This window comes from Camelus ferus, chromosome 6 (assembly GCF_009834535.1).
Source record: "Camelus ferus isolate YT-003-E chromosome 6, BCGSAC_Cfer_1.0, whole genome shotgun sequence".
Classification (NCBI taxonomy): Eukaryota; Metazoa; Chordata; class Mammalia; order Artiodactyla; family Camelidae; genus Camelus; species Camelus ferus.
This window is the reverse complement of record NC_045701.1, coordinates 41,383,258-41,404,031: the sequence shown is the minus strand read 5'-3', so window position 1 is coordinate 41,404,031 and position 20,774 is coordinate 41,383,258. Positions and strand designations below refer to the sequence as shown.

The 20,774-nt window shown below is 35.3% G+C and overlaps 1 protein-coding gene across 8 annotated transcripts in view; it reads right to left on the bottom strand.

Annotated features, from left to right (window-relative positions):
- BRMS1L (BRMS1 like transcriptional repressor) overlaps nucleotides 1–16,650 on the bottom strand; it is a 32,078-nt gene extending 15,428 nt beyond the window's left edge. For 2 of the 8 annotated variants that reach the window (XM_032481890.1, XM_032481896.1), the window contains exons 1-4: nucleotides 16,288–16,650; nucleotides 13,171–13,261; nucleotides 9,248–9,375; nucleotides 7,552–7,631 (exon numbers count right to left, since the gene is read on the bottom strand). In XM_032481890.1, the coding sequence (XP_032337781.1) occupies nucleotides 7,552–7,631; nucleotides 9,248–9,375; nucleotides 13,171–13,261; nucleotides 16,288–16,429 (441 nt within the window). In that variant the 5' untranslated portion in view covers nucleotides 16,430–16,650. The other 6 variants (XM_032481894.1, XM_032481895.1, XM_032481892.1 and 3 more) reach the window with 6 other exon arrangements.
- Between the last annotated feature and the right edge of the window lie 4,124 nt (nucleotides 16,651–20,774).

Sequence of the window (20,774 nt, the reverse complement as noted above, 5' to 3'; positions counted from 1 at the left end):
TATATATTAAACATACAAAACATCAAGCCATTTAACTCGACCAGAAGAAATTTAGGTAAATATTTAGCATCTCTATGGAGGAAGGAGAACTTTCAAAGTTGAAAACTTTTGGACGAGAAAGAATATTCATATAATTGTCTGTAACTGTAAAAACAGTACTTGAAGATATCTTGTTGACTTTTATTTATGGCAATATAGTGGACTACTTATCCACAAAACAAAACAAAACAAAATAAAACTCCCAACACACTTAGACAGATATTCTAGATAAAATACCAAACATCTTTGTATTGAGATCATCTCTTGAGAAAATAAGAGATATACCTAAGGACCAAAAATAAAGAAGGAGCTAGAAACCAGCATGCTAACCTGATGTTGAAGCTGTGGTTTTCTTGAGGGTATTTGCTGGTTACTGAATGGAGAGGCACAGTTTTTAGTGGCAATGTGGTTAAAACAGAAGGTTCGTGGGGGGAACTGGGATCCTTGCACAACCCTGGAGGGTTACCATCTTCAGTGAAAAGGCAGACCAGAAACAATCCACCTGAGGGAAAGCTATCTGTCTCAGCCTAGGCAATAAGTGAGAAAAAGTTTCCCCTGAAAACATGTCATCTCAAGCCTCATCTCTACATATTTGAGATTCAAATACAGACCCTGCATCTTTCAGAAAATCCCAAGACAAAAGCGAAAGCAGTCATGTGCTGGTGGCACAGCAGGATGTCTGGCTGAAACAACTCAGCCGAAATAAAAGCAGATACTATCTGAAGAGCTACATCCTCTGTCCAAGGCTCACAGAATTCCTACCAAGAAAGCCTCCAGAATCATGAAATAGGGAAATAAGCTGTGAGGTTTGGCAGAAATGAAAAAAAGCAGAATTAGGCTCTGAAGAACATCGGACACTAATTTATTGAATAAAAAATATGAATTAATTATTAAGTGATATGAAAGACAGAATGAGGACTTACATTTGACTAATTAGAGTTCCAGAAGACAGAAGTAGAGAAAATAGAAGAAGAAGAGATACCAGAAAAGATAACAGCTGAGAAATTTCCAGAATTAATAGAAAACATATTCTGAGATTCAGAAAGCACAAATCCAAATCAGGAGAGAAAAATAATCTCTGTGGAGACACAAAGTAGAAAAACTGAAGACCAATAAGGAAAAGAGCTTACAATAGCCAGTGAGGAGAAGAAAAAGTTACCTACAAATGACTATAGACTTCTAGCACAGACTGAGGAAAGTTAGATCCTAAAAACATTAAGAGGAAATACTTGTTATGTTACAATGTTATATCCCCCTAAACCAGATATTCCAGTTCCAGAATTTTTACAAATAGAACTATTTTTGAACAAATAAAAGCTGAGCTTTCCATTAAGAGACTCTCAGTGAAGAAATGCCTAGGATGTTCTTCAAGAAGCGAAAAATACACCTGCAAGGGAGGGCTGCAACTCAAAGCCAGTGAACAAGAAACTAGTAAAAGTGGATTAACCTAAAAAGAACCAAATCTACAAGATCAAAATAATGTCTCATCTGAAGTATAAAAAACAACATGGAACTAAAATAGTGAACACATCTAACTTCCAATTTGGGAGGGAGTAACTGGAGTTAGAGTTCTAAGGTCCTTCATAGGAGTTCCAAGGATGAGGACAGAGTTATTAATATTTAGATTCTACTAATGTAGGCATGCATGCTGAAAATTTAAGGTAATCATTAAAACACAGAAATGTACGATATAGGGGTAATCAATAAAATAAAAATTAATATGATGTAATTGCAAAACCCAGTAAATCCCACATACCTCCCAAAAAGGTCAGGAATGAATAAAAAAGGATAAAGCAAAACACTGAAAACACAAAATAGGTTGGAATTAAATATCAAAATAATCACCATCAATATAATTGTACTAAATTTACCAGTTAAAACACAGCGATTGTTAAAACAGATTTTATTTTAAATCAAGGCATATGCTATTTACAAGTAATACACCTAAAATATGAGGCCAGAAAAAAAGTTGGGAGGGAAAAAAGGATGAAAAAAACCTTTTATCAGGCAAACACCAGACCAAATAAAACTAGGGTAGCTGTTTCAATTATCAGAAGAAATAGATTTTAAGGCAAAAATCACTGTTACAGAAATAGAAGTGTATAAAAAAAGGAAAAATACTATATTTACTAAAAATATAAAAATTCTAAAATGTGTGAGTCTGATATTATAGCCTCAGTATAAAGCAAAAACTGATAGAAATGCAAGGAGACATGGTAAACTAAAAATCCCATTTACAAAAGCATCAAAAATAATAGAATACTTAGGAACAAACTAAAGTGAAAGACTTATATACTGACAACTATAAAATGTTGGTTAAAGAAATTAAGGAAAACACAAATGGAAAGAGAGCCCATGTTCATGAATTGGAAGACTTAATATTGTTAAAATGTCCATACTACCCAAAGCAATCCACAAATTCAATGTAATTTCTAACAGAACTCCAATGACTTTTTTTTTTACAGAAATTTTTAAAAACTCTAAAATTCATATGGAAACACAAAGGACCCCAAAGAGCCAAAACAATCTAGAGAAAGAAGAACAAAGCTAGAGGCCTCACATTTCCTAATTTTAAAACATATTATAAAGCTACAGTAATTACAACAATATGGTATGAGCATAAACATTTAGACCAATGGAACGGAATACACAGACCTGAAATAAACCCATGCCTATGTGGTCAGCTGATCATCGACAAAGGTGCCAAGAATACATAATAGGGAAAGAATAGATCTTCAACAAACGGTTTTGGGAGAACTGGAAAGCCACATGCAAAAGACTAAAATTTGACCCTTATCTTACATCATACACAAAAATCAATGCAAAGTTGGTTAAGCATTTAAATGCAAGACCTGAAACTGTAAAATTACTAGAAGAAAATACAGAAGATAAGTTTTGTCACATTAGTCTTGGGAATGATTTCCTGGATATGACACCAAAGGCACAGACAGAAAAACCCAAAAAGAGGGGAGGGGATAGCTCAGTGGTAGAGTGCATGCCTAGCATGCACGAGGTCCTGGGTTCAATCCCCAGTCACTCCACTAAAAGTAGTAAATAAATAGATGAACCTGATTACCTCCCCGCTCCAAAAAAAAACCCAAAAAGGTAAGTGGCATTATATCAAAATAAAAGGTTTCTGCATATCAAAGGAACAACTAGAGTAAAAAGGCACACTACCAGAATGGGAGAAAATATTTACAAACCATACATGTGATAAGGGGTTAATATCCTCCTGTTAAGGAGTTATATAAAATATATAAGGAACTCAATTAAAAAATGGACAGAAGACTTGAATAGACATTTCTCCAAAAAAGACATACAGATGGCTGACAGGTACATGGAAAGATGCTCACCATCACTAATCATAAGAAAAATGCAAATTAAAATTACAATGAGATATCACTTAACACCTGTTAGGATGGCTATTATCAAAAAACAAAAGATAGTAACTGTTGGTGAGGATATGGAGAAATTGGAACCCTTGAGCATAGTTCTTGGGAATGTAAAATGGTGTGGTTACTGTGAAAAACAGAATGGAGGTAATGGATGTTCCTCAAAAATATTTATAATAGTATTATCATATGATCCAGCAATCCTACTTCTGAGTAAATACCCAAAAGAACTGAAATCAGGATCTCAAAAAGATATCTGCACTCCTTTGTTCATTGCAGAATTATTCACAATAGCCAACAAGTGCAACAACAACCTAAATATACACTGAAGGATGGATGGACAAGGAAATATGATATATACACACAATTTTAAAAAAGAAGTAAATCCTGCCGTATCACAGCATGGATATACCTTGAGAATATTATGCTAAGTGAAATAAGCCAGTCACGTAAGGACAAATATTGCATACCAAATTGATGAGGTATATAAACTAGTCAAACACACAGAAGCAGAGAGCAGAACAGTGGTTGCCAGGAGCTACAGGGAAGGGAAGATAGGGACTTGCTATTTAATGTGTATAAAGTTTCAGTTACACATGACGGTTAAGTTCTAGAGATCTATTGTACAACAGTATGCCTATAGTTAACAATACTGTATTACATACTTAAAATTTGTTAAGAGGGTAGATCTGATGTTAAGTATCCTTATCTCAATTTAAAAAAGAGAAAGAAATAGGATGTGGGTAGGAGGGTAGGAGGGAGGGAGGGAGGGAGGGAGGGAGGGAGGAAGGGAGGAAGGAATGGAGAGAGAGAAAAAAGAAAAAAAAAAGGAAAAAGATAAAAGAAATTCCATGAGAGATAAGCTTCAACGGGGCACTCTGGAATCATAAGCATTCAGTGTCTTTGGGACAGTACCAACCTTTTTGATCAAAGAAATCTGTGACAGTGGACATACATTGTGGGGCATCTCATCATTAGCACTTTTGGCCCCTAGATCTCAAATGGTTAATGACTTAACTATTCTGAAAGGAATAGTATATGGGTTTTCTTAGGTAATAAAAAAGAAAACTAGTAACTAAAATAAAATAAATAAATAAAAGGAGGTTATTAATAAATCCACCATCACAGAGAGAAATTCTGACTCATCTCGTTTAGTAATTGAAAGATGAAGCCGACCAAAAATAAAAAAAAAAAGAGGAAACAATGTATATACTTACATATATATATACAAATAAATAAATAGACAGATAGATAGATAGATAGTGTTATGAGGAATGAGATATTTGCAGTTTCAAAGTACTTCTCCTCTAAATACTTATTTATCACAATGACAAAAAGTAAGTTTACTTAGAGAAACCTTGAAGACAACACTTAAATCGAGTGATCAGTGTATATCACCAACAATGGTACATACCAAAATTGGGCACTGCCTGTTAGAATTCAATAGGAACATAGCATCACTGCTGTGGCACTCCTATCAAAGAAGCAAAACTTAAACCCAATCATGAAGAAACAGCAGACCAATTCAAAATTGAGGAACATTCTAAAATATAACTGGCCTGAAATTTTCAAAAATGCAAAGATCATCAAAGTCAAGGGAAGACTGAGGTATTGTTTCACATTGAAGGAGACTAAAAAGACATGAGAACCAGATGCAATGACAAAGACAACATGTGATTCTGAGCTGGATCTCTTTGCTTTAAAGAGTGCTATTGTGACTACTGCTGAAACTTAAATGGGCTCTGAGGATTAGATGGTAGTAACAACAATGTACATTTCCTGATTTTGAAGACTTGATGGGAGTGTGGTTATGTAAGAGAACATCCCTCATTTGTTTGAAATATTCATTACAGTATTCAAGGGTTATGGGGCATCATGTTGCCAACTGATTCTCATGTTCACCAAAAAAGTTATTTTGTACTTTCTCTCAGCTTTACTATGAGATTGTTTTTAAAAATGTAGCATACAGGCAGTATGTACTAAGCATTCATGGACCTGATGATTGCAATCTTAAATATATACTTTTATGGAAAAGAAAAAAATGAATATTCCTAACTTATTTTATGAATCCTGAAATCAAAGACAGTATAAGAATTAAAAATTAAATCTCACTTATTAACATAGAAACAAAGCTTCTAAACAAATATTAGCAAATTGAATCTGGTATGCACAAGAAAAATCATTCCAGGAATCCAACGATAGTTTAACATTAGAAAATACATTAATAATCTAAGTCACTACATTCACATAAGTGCAAAAAAATGACTAATGCAATAGATGCAGGCAAAGTGTTTAATAAAGTCAATATTTATGGAAAAATTCTCAGAAAATAAGAAATAAATTTTAACTTGATAAAAACAATGTTTATCAGAACCAAACAGTGAATACCACACTTATTAGAAAACTTAGAAGCATTCCCTTAAAATCAAGAACACAGTAATGACCTGCTTTCACTGCTACTATTCCAAGAAGTACTAGAGGTTCTATCAGTGCCATTAAGACAAGTAAAACAAATCAGAGTAGATGAGAAAGGAAGAAATATGTTGCCATTATTTACAAGGGACACTACTATCCACATGGACAATCTAAGAATCTGTAATTAAATTATTAGAATTAAGAGAGGTAGATAAGGTTGGATATATCAATGTACAAAATTATTTTTCTGTGTGGCAGCAGAAAATAAAAAGTAATTTTTTTAAAGTTGTTACCGAACAACAAAAAATTTTTTAACAATAACAACTGTAAGAAGAAAAAGAATAAGGCAAAATTATTAGGCTATTGAGTTAATAAGACTTACTAGATGGAAAGCTGTAAAAAAAAACCTATAACACTGTGCAGAAAGAGCCAAACAGACCAAGAGAACAAATGAGAAAAGCTAGAAGCAAGCCAGCACATATGCGGATATTTGATATAAAAAGAGATGGAATTGCTGATTAGTGGAAAACAATGACGTGTGTAATAAGTAGTGTTGAGATTATCTATCCATATGCAAAAAAGTAAAATTAGACCCATTCTTTAACCACACATAAAAATTAATTGGTAGTTTAGCAATTAAAAATTAAAGATAGTTTAATCAAAAGTAGTTACAAGTAAAGGTAGTTTACCAATCTAAATGTTAAAAAGCAAACTTTCAAATTTAAATACAGTACATTGTTCTTCCTCAAAGTGGGGAACACACAAAAAGCATATATCATAAAGGAAAGATGATAAATTCAACTACATTAAAATGTAAAATTTTGTTCATAAAGTCATCAAAAAGAGTGAAAAGATACCACATTGCCTGGATAAAAATATGTGCAAAGCATACAACCAGCAATGCATTTTAATCCAGAACATAAAAAGAACCTCTACAGTCATTGAGGAAAAGACTTAAAGCCCAACATAAAGGCAAAAGATATGAACAGGCACTTCTTAGGAAAGAAATTCCAAGCAGCCAATAACCACCAGAAGATGTTTCATCTCAGTTATAATCAAGAAAATGAAACAACAAGCTCCACCATGTTTATACCTATCTACTTTCAGTATTTTAATGATTTATAAAGATATATTAAAGTAAGATAAGAATCATCATAGAACTTATCCTCTTATTTCTCACTAGTGTATTTATAATCTTGTCTAAGTTTCATGAAAAGTTATCTACAAAATCAGCACTATGTTTTTTAAATACTATTCAAAACAGAATATATAGAATCTGTTTTTATCCTGCAGAGATTTTCATCCTAGGATGTGGAAACAGATCTAGAAATCAAGAAATTAATATGGCCCAACATTCTAATTGTACTACCAGATATACATTTTTTGAGCCTTGAATATCATATTAATTACACTATTTTCAGTGATGCCAGATGACATAATCATTACAAAGTCTTTTTAAGGTAATAGTTGCAAAACTTCTAAAATTATATCATTTATTTCTTTTCTATGGTCCCTTCTTTGTGTCCTATTTTCCAATACAGCTTCCAGTGCAACTGTATAAAATAAAAAAAAAAAAAATCACACAAGTGCTGAGCTGAAGTACTATTTAATTTTGTTTCACTTATTTTATTTACTTTTTTAACTGCTGCACTCAGAAGACTTGAAGAGTTGAAATCAGCTTAAAAGTTAAGCAAAATAACAGTACCTCACAATGCTGGCGAGAAGCTTGAATTTCACATTCATATTTGTTCTTTACAGATTCTAAGCAGAGCTCTCTATAGATTCCTGCAACCAAACACAATTACTCTGATTATATCAGCAATAAGGATTTTCATTATCACTTCCCTACAGGAATTCTGTCCTAACTATTTTATAAGATGAACCAAGAAGAAATTGGCAAGTGAGTCTAACTTAACCTTTAAAAACTAAAAATAAAAAGGCTCAGTTAAAATAAATATCAGAGAAGACTAGAATACTAAGAGTTTAAGAGCCAGACAGAAGCTACACTGCAACTTTTAGTTCTTAACCTATTTTTCTGAAGAATACTCCTAAATGTTTGATAGAGAATGATTAAAATGAAAATAAAACTCTACCTATGAAAAACAATCTCTCAGGACTCATAATGGAAACAGAGCCAATAAACCCCAGTGTCATTAATCATATAAACTCAAAGTAACACCTGGATACTATAATCAGCAAAACTACTGTTTTCCAACTACTACTTATTTTCAGATTCCAAAGCTTCCAAGAGGATTAAATATATAAACTAATTTAACAAAATGTATAAACTGATATGATGTTTGAGCGCTCCTGACAGGGCTTTACCTAGGGGATGGACGCTCAAGAGAGTTTAACCTAGAGGTATAAGGACAACAGCATAAAATAGGCAATGTGACCATTCAAATATGCCATCACAAAAACGGCAAAGAAAGAGGTCCAGAAGTATATACTTAACTCTATGCCAAAACTGCCCCTAGAAATACAATTCTGTCTTGTATAGAAAAGGCAAGGGACAGATATCTGGAACTATGCTATTAGCAACACACTCATACCCACTACTCTTATACAATCAAAAAGTAAAGGAGGCCACCAAGTAGAAATGTGAATAATTGACTCAAGTAATAAAGTAATATTTCCTAAACAGCCAGTAAGTCTCACTCAGTTCTTTCAGAATGCCAAGTAAAATTAAGAATATGTCTACTTTTAAAAGGGTGTGCTAAGCCAAGATGCAAAGATAGCAGATTAAGTATCACATCATCTATATACTTAATATTAAGCACTCAAGAACAAAATTTGAATTTAGTACAAAAAGAATCTATTATCAATAATGCCTTAGGTATTACATAACAGACTGAAATTTAACTATACGTACGTAGTACATCTTCATTTATTCAAAGCCACAAATGAGTCATCAGACTTACCAAAATTAACTTATCACTAAGTTGTAAGTTTGAAGACTAATTCCCTGTTCTATAATATCCTGATCAAACATTCAAAAAAATAGTTTTACAAATAAAAAATACTTACCACTCTTATAGCTGAAAAATGCTAAGAGGACTTAATTTGAACCTTAATATATTTAACAGGAAATTAAACTGTGATAGTAACAGTATCCCTTAATGAAAATAGCATGGATTCTAAGTGTTTCACACATGGAGGTATCTTCTCAAAAACACTGTGAGCAATTTTGAGGGCATTTTTTTTTTTTAACCCCCCACAGCAACAGATAAAAGCACTGAGGCATTTAATAAATAATGTGGGCTGACTGATAATGAAAAGCTCTGGTCAATGTAAATATATCCGTACTTCCATTAACAACAACCACTCACTTGAAAAACACCTTTTAAGTCTAGTGAAGAGTTCATATTCTACTATATGGAAAAGATGTTTCACTTTCCTACCTGCTACCTTTGTACGAATTTGCATATTTTCTTGTAAAGTTGCCAGTGGTTCCAAATATTCTGGTGCTTTTCCAGCTATGACTTCTTGTAGTTTTGCATCCACCTGACTTAATCGTTCTTTATAAAGTCTTAACAAAGCAAAAATTAAGATATTAATTTTAAAAGCCCAACAAAGGCTAACAATTTACCACTTCTATACATTATCTCTTCTTAGCATTGTTCATATTCTAATAACCTACCAAATGTATTTTTGCCTTGAACTCAAGTGAAGAACTCAGTTACATTATTTGACTTCATGCATATTATCACAAAATGTTTTTCTATTTTTTTAGCTATATTACTCTTTAATGGTTAATTTACAATACAAAAAATACAACTGAAATGACAACTTTGGGGCATTCCACATGTGTTTTTGTTTTAACTACAGAACAATAAATCAATTCCAAAAGAAAAGACCAAATAAACACTGAATTTAAAAGAAACAAAGAGATCATTTTGGATGATTTAGATATAGGCATTACTAGTCGTCAGAAATAAATAATTCCCTGTCTCCTCTCCAAGCTTCCTGAAAAGGAGTCAGTATTACAATATTCAGCCTACTTGATTTTTTTAAAAGAACAAAGAAGTAGAGTGATGAAGGTAAAACTAATGACTCCAGAATTCGTGTTCTGGCATACACAGTTCATCTGGACTGCAAATGAATAGGCTATAACAATATGAGTTGCTCAGTGGATGGGGAAATGAAAAGTGGGCAGGAGTTCCCTGTTCCTGTATTAATGAGCCCACCTATAAATACTTCTAATTTACCAGCTGTCACATCTTTAGCTTAATTATCAAAGACAGAATATGTGAGACAACTCAATGTTTATTTTTAGCCATAATCCTGCAGGACAGAACTAACTTTTTAACAGGAAAATGTTTAAATTGTCATTTTTTATGAAAGGCACTTCTAATCCTGGTTTTCTGGCATTCCATGGATAGGCCAAAATTTCAAAGCAGATTAACAAGTTAAGATCACTTTGTAAATTTTTTTTGCCATTTATTATTTTATTATAGGTGGAGAAATGTCATAAAATGTCCAAGGATGGCATGTAGTAACTTCCAAAAGAAACCACAGTTTATGCTTGCAGGTTTCAGTATAACTAGCTTTTGAAAACATTATGATATCTGTCTTTCATATAAAATTCTGCTCTATTCTCTTGAAAATATAAGCCAATACAATACAATTAAGGCAATCAATATTAATTGCCTATTAATGGTCCTTATATTTAGCGTAGAGGTTTACATAATGACTCTAAAGGAATAAAGCAAGTTTGAATGTTAATGTAATAAATATTCTTTTTTTAAAAACAGAAAGAAAAATTATCTGTATTAATGACCAAAACAATATATTATCATGCCTGGGTTAAATTTTTCTAAAACTCAATGTACAGTGATAAACAAATGTGTAAAGTCAGAAAAGTACATGATACTAGTAGTTTCTGAAATTATAAATACAACTTTAGGCAAAATGCTAAAAATCTGATGCAAAAAATGACTGCAACTGAAAAACATCAAACAAAATATTGATAAGGTATCCTGAACAGGTGAACAGTATCTTGAATGAAGAGGCTATGTGAATTAACAATATTCAATTAACTAAGAGAATAAAAGTTTTAAAAGAATAGATTCCTCAAAATCAATATGATTTCTACAACCTTGCAATTCAAATGTAAACTCATCAAAGGCATGGATCACGAGTCCCTCAGCAGCAATCACAATACTATTCACAAAATAGAAGCTAAACTAATGTTTATTGGGTATTGAACACCGAAATGAATGGAAGCTTGGGTGGCACAAGTTCCTCTATCTTTTCAAGGAGGTGGAAGAACTCACCTTCCACCACTTTACAAACTGCAAACTGCAGATTTTCTGCCTTATGAAAGGAGTGCTACTGTGCCCTGCAGTGCTACAACAGGCAGAGCAGGATAATTTTATTATTGCTATTGTTGTTGATGTTGTTACTATTATTATTATTACATTTCCCACCTCTTCCAAAGAGGACTAGGGACAGCTTGTGGAGACACACAGTATGACAAGATAAAAACAACAAAGCAATTGGGGCAAGACAAAAAATAATTATAAACATGGTGCCAAGATTATTTTTTTCTAGAACATATTTCTGGATACCAATTCCTTGGGGAAAATTCCTATTAAGTAGTAGTAATGGGTCTATTTTTAATCCTTTCAGAAATGAATGAAGCTGATAGGGGTGGGTAACTGGCTGTGGTCACAGTGAGCCTTGAGAAAGCAAAAATCACAGCAACTGCCGGCCCCAGCATGAACAAGACTAGGCCAAATGGCCGACTAGACGCATAGCTCTCCTATGTGATACATTATACTAGAACTCTGCTGCAATTTTCATTTCTTGGACAACCATAAAATGCTCTTTAAGAAACTCAGTAGGTATATCTTAATTAACTGTGTAAGAATTATTCACTCATGAATTACTTGTGCTAAAATACAAAAATACAAATTTGCTTCTTCTTTTCCAGAATCATCCTGAATAAACTCTCCATGTTGCCCCAACAAAGGATTCTTAGGAGATCCAAACTAATTCTATTTTCAAGTTAACAATGTAAATCTTTAGGATAAGAAAATGATATCACATTTTTTAAAGTCAAAATTTTAAAGCCTGGATTATTTTGGATTGCTTATATTAATTTCCTGCACTAGCATGGAACATACCTATACATTCATCTCTAAAATCAATGAAAGTTAAGACCAGAAATGGTATAAAAGCAAGATTCATACGGTAAACAAATATGTCTTATTTTAGTCTGGCAATTCCAGATATTAAACAGGTTTTCATCTCTTCTTTGGGCCTCTCCAGGGAAGAAGTAGAGAAAAAGAATAAGCAGCAAAATCACTAAGAATTCATAAACTAAAGAACAAGCTTCTGAATAAATTAAGATGTCCATAGTCTCAAAATTTTCTCTCTTTCATTTAGTCTAAAATGTAGCATGCTCCATGACCTTGCCAGCAAGTTCCAAAGAGAAAGCTCACCTTTAAGGTTTTTCTAATCTGCATTTGCATCTATTCTATGCTCTGAAATCATTGGGGCCCGCTCCTGTGTTACCAACTTTACCTAAGAGTTCTGACATCATAAAGAGGGGAAAAAAACAGTATCTAATAGACACGCACGACATGCCAGACAAAGGGTTGAGGATTTTACATACTGCTCATTCAATCTTTATAGCAGATAATAAAGGATCTATTATTATACCTTTATAATCTGTCAAGAAAGCCTGCATTTAGAGCCTATGCTCTTTCTATTCCACTACAATTCCTCCAAAGTAACATGCCTTAATGTAAGGAACACCATAGCACAGGAGGCAGAAAGCCTGGCTTAATTTATCATTTTCTGATGAACTATGGACAAATCACTTAACCTCTCTGAGCATCAATAGTCTCACAGGTAAATTAGAAATAAGACTGCCTTCCAAACTTACAGAGTTGCTGCAAGAAGCAAACTAAATAATGCACATGAAACATGTCATGTATGAAGTATCCAATGTTAAGATATAAACAAAATCACTATGCCGTCTTCGGGAAAAATCTTATTCTCTATTTTTACAATGCTGTCTTTATCCAATTATTTAACACAGGAATGAATGAAGCAGATTTGAACCAAGGGTGTAACGACCTACGGAAACATCTTAATGATCAACACTCACATAAAAATCTTACGACAGCCCCCCAAAAAACAGCCTCAAATTTAGTTAATGCGGTCTTCAGCAGGCAAACAATAGCTAAAGCCTTTTTCAGATCACTCAGTCCCATAAAATACAAAAAGGAAAATAGTTTAGAGTGAATATAATTTCTCTCATGCTAGTGACGTGGTTGAGATTCAGTGACAATGACTTTCTGAAGTCACTACTTACTGATCCTTGAGATCGGTAAACTGTTTTTCAAGATTGGACATTTCATCTAAACATTCCATTCTTCTTCTTTCACAGTCTTCATCATCCATTTCTGTCAATAAGAAGGCAAATATCAAAGATAAAATTAACTTTAAGTTCCAAATACATCTGAATGTTAATTCAAATGGTAAAAAAGGAAAAAAAAACGAACTATGAAGTTAGATACGCAAGGCCTATACTAAGCTTTAACACCAAATAAATATTTATCAAAAATAATTTCCATATAGATTTTAACCTAAAATATAGATGAGAGTTAAAACAATAGCAGTCTCTCAAGAACTTCTTATTTTTATTCATTTTTAAATCATTTTAAAGGGCTGATATTAAACTATGACTATGATTAACCCACTTTTGGTTTGTTTTCCATCAACTCACCAGAACTTAAGCACCAAAATGATTATGTCCTTTAAAGGTTAATATTGCTCAAAAACACTTATGGAATTCTTCCTTTGGTACTGCTCTCATGGATGGTTTGCCAGTCACATAAAAAAAGAAAACGAATCTCATTATGTTTACCATAAGATATCTTGGTCTCCTACTTTTTTTTTTTTCTGCTCTCTTACTCTTATACTCCCACTGGTTCCCACTCCCCAAATTACTGTCAGTCAGTGAGGGGAGAAAAATGAGAAAAACAAGAAAACTTTTCAAAGAAAGCAACTGTTAATTACTAGTTTTGTCCTATATTTCATATCTTCTATTTTTACATCACATATAGTTGACACCAGAATAACTAAAGCACAAAATGATCAGCAAATTGATCTTCATCAAATAAAGGTCAAACTATGTGGAAATTAAATTATGTTGTTTTTGTATAACAAGGAAGTATGCAATTATTTTAACTTTTCAGAAACAGATTAAAATTGTTTCTGGTTCTTAATAGCTTATTCCTTGGCTATTTAAAATTTGGTCCCTCAAGATGACTCACTCCCCAACATCTCTGGACAGTAGAGATTTTCTGCAGCCTTAGGACCAAGGCTGGAGAAGAATAAAATTGCAGAAGTTCAACATGCAAGACATGTGGTAGAAAGGAGATGCTTTCACAGGACGCAAAATGGCAAAATTTACCTAAATAATTTCTTTCCACTTAAGAAATTTGACTTGTAGTTCAAATTATTGTTATTCTTCACAAATTAAGTTGTCTGTTATTTTCGAGGATGGAATAAAAAAACAGAGAGAAATCACAAGAGTCAACATAAAAATCAGACAGGCAGAATTTTAGTAAATAGATGTCATTTTGTGAGATTCTAGCTCCTGTTAAAACAAACAAACAAACAAACAAAAACAAAGAGCAATCGAAGATAAAATGTTTTACAGACCTAGGAAATATATTCACATACAGTCTAGATGTTCTTTCTCCGTATTCCTCATTTTTGAAATCTCACCTGTTTTCATGACTAGGTAGATGACTTCCAAATTATGCTTCCCATCCCTAGCAGGTTCCAATGCCACACTTCAACCTGTCAATTGGACATGTCTGTAATACCGTATCTTCCATCTTCATCTCAAATCTTTTATTTTTCTATTTCTGTTCATGCTACCACCATTCTTGTACCTGGGCTTTTTTCCTCTTACCCTCACTCCTAAGCTTGTAGTCATCAATCTTGCTTTGTGCTTTAAAAAATTTTTTTTCACATATATATCTTTTCCTTTTCTAGCTGAAATCCTTTTTCCAACCAAACTGGTTTTCTCACTCCTTTAAATAAGCCTTAAGCACTGGCCTTTGCACTTTTTTCTTGCATTCCTCCCCCTAAAGAAACACCTGACCATTACCACTCCAATCCAAAGTCTACTCATTCTTCAAGATAATTCAGGTAATCCCACCTCCTTCAACTAGCCTTTGCTGACCACCCTATTCTGAAAAGACTTCCTCTGCCTCTGAATTCCTACAGTACTGTTAAACATTCATTTGGCAATTTAATCAAGTGATGACTTAGGGCAACTCTTTAATTGAGATCAGATCATAACTATTTATACCTCACAGTAGAACCCAGTGCTGCACAAGGAAGTCACTCGTAAACAATTATTTTTAGATAGTTAATCTATTGACTGAAATTACATACTTCCATGGAGATTTTCTTTGAAAAGGAAACCTGAAAAGAGGGTGTCGAGATCACAATAGACTGTCATCAATCTGTTATCAATCCCTGCTTTACAGGGCCCAAATCAGGCCAAGACACAGAAGTCTCACCTTCATCGTACGGATAGAAGAAAAAGAATCCAGGTAATCCAAATTCCATTTCTTTTTTAAATAACCATTCCTAAAATTTTGCAAAAATTGATTTGTGGTGTTAATCTGCCCTCCACCACTCCATCCCACTCCCGCAAAAAACAAACAAACAAGAACCCCACCCTAAAAGAACCCAAAGATAGCAAGGAAGAAAACATCAGGAGAAATTCAAAGTTGCCAAATACTAGTCTATTTATGAGCATATGAAGATCCCAAATCACCCCTGATGCTGGGCTCTTCTTATCAGTCTTGAAAAGTTCGGAGAGATGCTGTAAATCGGACAGCTCCCACGTCAGCCCCCAAAAGAGCACCGATGTCAAGGGCTGACTGACAGGCTCACTTGGAAGCTGAGATTAATAAATTCTAAGCCAGCCAGCCAAATTCGAAGAGCCAAAACAAATCTATCCTCGGCTCCGATAACCCACCCACGTTGAGAAGTAAGGGTTGCAAAGCCGAAAAATAAGAAGTCGGCGGTCTGGGAAGAGGAGGCATTTCCAGGGTCTCTTAGACAAGAGGCGGGACATTCCGCTCTCCGCTCGGGAGAGCCCCGGGCACTGCCCGGAGGTCCCAAGGGCAGGAAGGACCGCGCGCAGGACGGCACAGCGTCCCAGAGCCGGGCGAATCCAGGCCCGCGCCCTGCCCCGCCCCGCCCCGCCAACCGGGACCCGCCAGGAGCCAGGCAGCGCCCCGCGAATAGTCCCGGTGCCGCCGAGGGCCGGGAGCCAGTCTCCGCCCCTTCCCTCTCTCCCCGCCCCGCTCTCCCAGCAGGACGCAGCTGCCGGCGTGCGGAGAGCGGCCTGTCGCTACCCCGGCGCGAGGTCTCCGGGTCCCAGCCCTCCCGGGTCGCATACCTGAGCTATCTCCATCCTCGGAGACCGACGAGCTCTCGGTGTCCTCGTCCTCGGAGCTGCTCCCCTCATTTTCGGCGTAGTCCACCTCCATCTCATCGTGATGGTTCGTCTCCTTCTTATCCCCTCGGGAGTGGACTGGCATTTTCCAGCCGCGCCGTCGCTTTCCACTCCCGGCGCCCAGCCCGGCCACCGCCGCTTCAATGAAGGGCGCGCCGAACGCCCCGACCCACCCAGCGGCCGAGCTCGTTCTGCACCCCCTCGGCTCCTCCCCGCCCTCGGCCGGAGCCTCACAACCTAACCCGCAGGCTCTGAGCTGGGAGCTCTGCCATTGGCGGAGGCCGTCCTCCGAGCCGGGGGATGGGGCTTGTCCTGTTCCCGTCGGGTTGGTTGCCGGTAATTACGGCGCGGCCTCGCACTGTGTTTCGGGAGTTGTAGTCCCTTCTGCTCAGACCTGCAGGGGCCGCCGCGATCACTTCTCCCCTCTGGACTTCAAGTCCCACAAGGCACGAAAGCTGCCACACTCGATCGCAGTTTATAACCTAAACAGAAACAGATTGTGCGAATTTGGTCTGTATTTATTCTTTTCCCGCCAAGTGATTGTCTGAGCTCCCAGGCTGACCAAGATGTTATTGTCAGATGTGAAAAGGTCTTTTGTCTCTGTGTTTTTCCTCCTCTTTGAGGCTGGGGGAACTGGAGAAATGTCTCTTTACCTAAGCACCTTTATTGCCACTAATGAACTGTTATTATTGAATTAGTTTCTGCAGACAATAACTTGCATTTTCTGTGCTGCACAAAAACCTTTAAATTGTTCTTGAAATTTGTGCAATCAATAATATGGAAGGAAAGGAAATTTTATCTTGGCACTTTCATCTAGTATTTTGGGGGTTTACTTTTTACCATATGCAGCCTAAAAATGCCACCCGTCTTGATTTAACTTCAATTTTTAATGAAAAATACGTATTTGACTTAATGAAATATTATATTTTCTCAACAGTAGGGATGATAGGCAAGGAGAACTCATTAGATATCATAATAATAATAACAAATTAATTTACTACTTTTAATCTGTATGAGGTACCCTGGCAAGTTCTTTACATGACATATTGAGTTTAATACTCAATTTAATAGCCCTGCGGTAGGTGCTATTATTATACCCATTTTACAGATGAGGAAACTTTACTTGCAGACAAACCTAAAAACTGTATTTTATCCATTATAAAGACAGGGCTTCTTCCTGAAGTGACAATTTGCTACTGAAAGATATTTCATAGAATATTGTGGATTATACAGCACTTCTTTCTCAAACACAAGGTCCAAAGACATTTGGCAGAGAATGGTTAAAAAGATATCCAAGCATAACTTCATTAAAGTTAGATCTGGAATTTAATGACAGAAAACATTTCAAAGGCTATCTATCTCCTACAGGGTTAAATCCAAATTAAGGGGTTTTTATTATCTAGTGCCAGCCTACTTGTCCCCTTCTCATGTCCAAAACTGAACTCAGTTGATAAACACAACTGTTTCCCATTTCAGTGTCTTAACACATCCTTTTTCTTTTTTTTATTGAGGTATAGTCAGTTTACAATGTTTTGTCAATTTCTGGTGTACAGCACAATTTCAGTCATATATGAATATACATATATTCATTTTCATATTCTTTTTCACCGTAAGCTACTACAAGATATTGAATATATTTCCCTGTGCTATACAGTATAAACTTGTTTATCTATTTTATATAAACCAGTCAGTATCTGCAAATCTCAAGCTTCCAGCTTCTCACTTCCCACCCACCTCCCCCCAGTAACCATAAGTCTGTATTCTATGTGTGTGAGTCTATTTCTGATTTATATGTAATTTCATTTGTCTTTTTTTTAGAGTCCACATATGAGTGATATATGGTATTTTTCTTTCCCTTTCTGGCTTACTTCACTTACAATGACATTCTCCCGGGCCATCCATGTTGCTACAAATGGCATAATTTTATCATTTTTATGGCTGAGTAGTATTCCATTGCATAAATATACCACAACTTCTTTATCCAGTCATCTGTCAGTACACATCCTTTTCTCTCTGCAACCCTCAACCTTCTTCCACTCCTCTTCTTTTTCAATGCCACTTTCTTAACAACATACAGCAGCAGCAGCACCTCCACCATTCAGTACACACTCATGTTCCTTCAGGCTACTGTATACTTTGTACTTTGAAACTTTGCACTTGTTTCTATCATACTGTATTGTGAATTGTTTAGCCAATGCATCTCACCTATTGGATTATGAATTCCTTGAGACTGTCTTAGTCTGGGATGCTATTTCAGAGGCATGCAGTAGTCAGGTAGGTAAAGTTAAAAGATAGAGACTGCAAGAGTATGAGTACATGCACATACATTATGTGAGTGGTGGGGACTAAAGGAGGCAGCTGCTTTTAGCTACAGCCAACTGATGCTGCATCAGAATTCTGGCCTAGGGAGAAGATATAGCTCAGTGGTAGAGTGCTTGCTTAGCACGCACATAGTCCTGGGTTCAAGCCTCAGAAAAAATAAATAAATAAACCTATCTAAAAAAAAAAGTTCTGACCTAGATATCAAACCTTCCAATTTTCAAGAAAAACTGGAAATTTATATCTCCATGTGAAATAACCAGATTTGTAAACATTAGCTGAAGTGTGATATATATATATATATATACTTTTTTTTTTTGCTCTTGTCTTGGTTTGGTTTCTTAAACTCCAGACCAAACAAAAACAGCTGTGGGTAAAATCTCTGGGCTCCGTTAATCTCTGTTATATCAGCAGCTATGAGAGTATGTCCTAAATAGTAACAATAGCTCAGATTTCTGTTCACTCTTTATGTGCAAAACACTGTTATGTGCTTTAAGTACAGTAATTCATTCAATGCTTACCACAACTCTATGAAGTAGATATAATTGTGCCTTCTATTTTGTAGATGAAGAAACTGAAGCATAGGGCAATTACTTGGTTAAGGTCATACAGCTAATAGGTAGCAGGTTTTAAGATTTGAACTTGAGTAATCTGACATCAGAGCCTGCACTCAACCACCAGCATACAGTGCCCCTCTAGCAGGTGCTTTCTATGTTTTTGCTGTTTAATGGAAAACGGAAGGAAGCTGGAAAGGAGTCATGAATTCTAGCCCTGGCTCTGCTAGTAACCAGCCAATTAAATTTGGCAAATTGTATAATCTCTAGTCAGTTGTAAAATAAGAAGGTTGCATTATGTTCTTTAAGTACCCTTTCGGCTCTAAAATTCCTGTCATCATTATATTTATGTTTACGGCAGACAGAATAATAGGAGATTGTGCAATTAGAGTTTCATGATGACAGGGAACTATATTCAATTTCTTATAGTAACGTATAATGAAAAAGAATATAAAATGAATATATGTATATATATGTATGACTGAAATATTATACTGTACACCAGAAACTGACACATTATAACTGCCTATACTTTGATTTAAAAAAAAAGTTTAGAGTTGCATGATTGTGTTTTGCTTAACAGGAAAGTTTCTCTCTCCTCTTCCCGAACAGATTTTAGAAAAGATGTGTAGGAAATGTAGAAGGAACCATGTGGGGAAAAAAATGAGTAAGGCTGGAAAAGACTATTGTCAATTTAGAAAATACAGATTAATGTAAAGAAAACCATGAAAGCAGAATGAAGTTTCCTCAATCAAGGCATTTAAAAAGGTAGAAACGATGCCATCCATTTCTGCAGCACTTTACATTTTACATAGGGCTTACAGAATCATTAGATACATTTTAAGTCTCACTTTTTCATTAATCCATTCATATTTATGGAGACCCTTCTAAAATTTATGGTCAATCATCAGCGAAATCTACTATGTCTTCGCCCTCTTCTCTGAATGGTCCCTTAACTTTTCTTTTCTTATGGAAACATGGTTCTCCCCTGGGACCTTGCTGCCTTTGCACCCCTGCTCCCACTGAGCCTTGTCATGGAGTAGGTATGTGCCTTGTCGTCCTTGTTCCTTCCAGATCATCCTCCCCACTCCTCCCTCGAAAATCCCAGCTTGTCACCAGGATATACCACACAGGATCTCTATTTGTGGCTGTCATGTACATACTCCTGGGGGAACTCCCCCTCATTTTCTGATTTTAGCTCTTGGTTCATTCTCTCCCATGGTACATCTATCATAATTCTTGGTCATTTTAGTATTCATGTAGATAATCCTATACCACTCTATTTCTTACTGCATTTGCTCTAGTACAGAGTAGACATAAAATATTTCTGGCCTTTTCTTTCTAGTTTTCTTCCCATACTTTTTGTGGGGTAACTTTTTCCCAATATGTTTCATTGAATATTTTAATATTACATATTAATACAAACACACTGAAAGGTATTCAGTATATTTGATTTATATATATATATATATATATATATATATATATATATATATATATATATATAAAAAACAGTACCCACCCCTAAGCTTCGTCAAATCTTAGCATTTTACCACA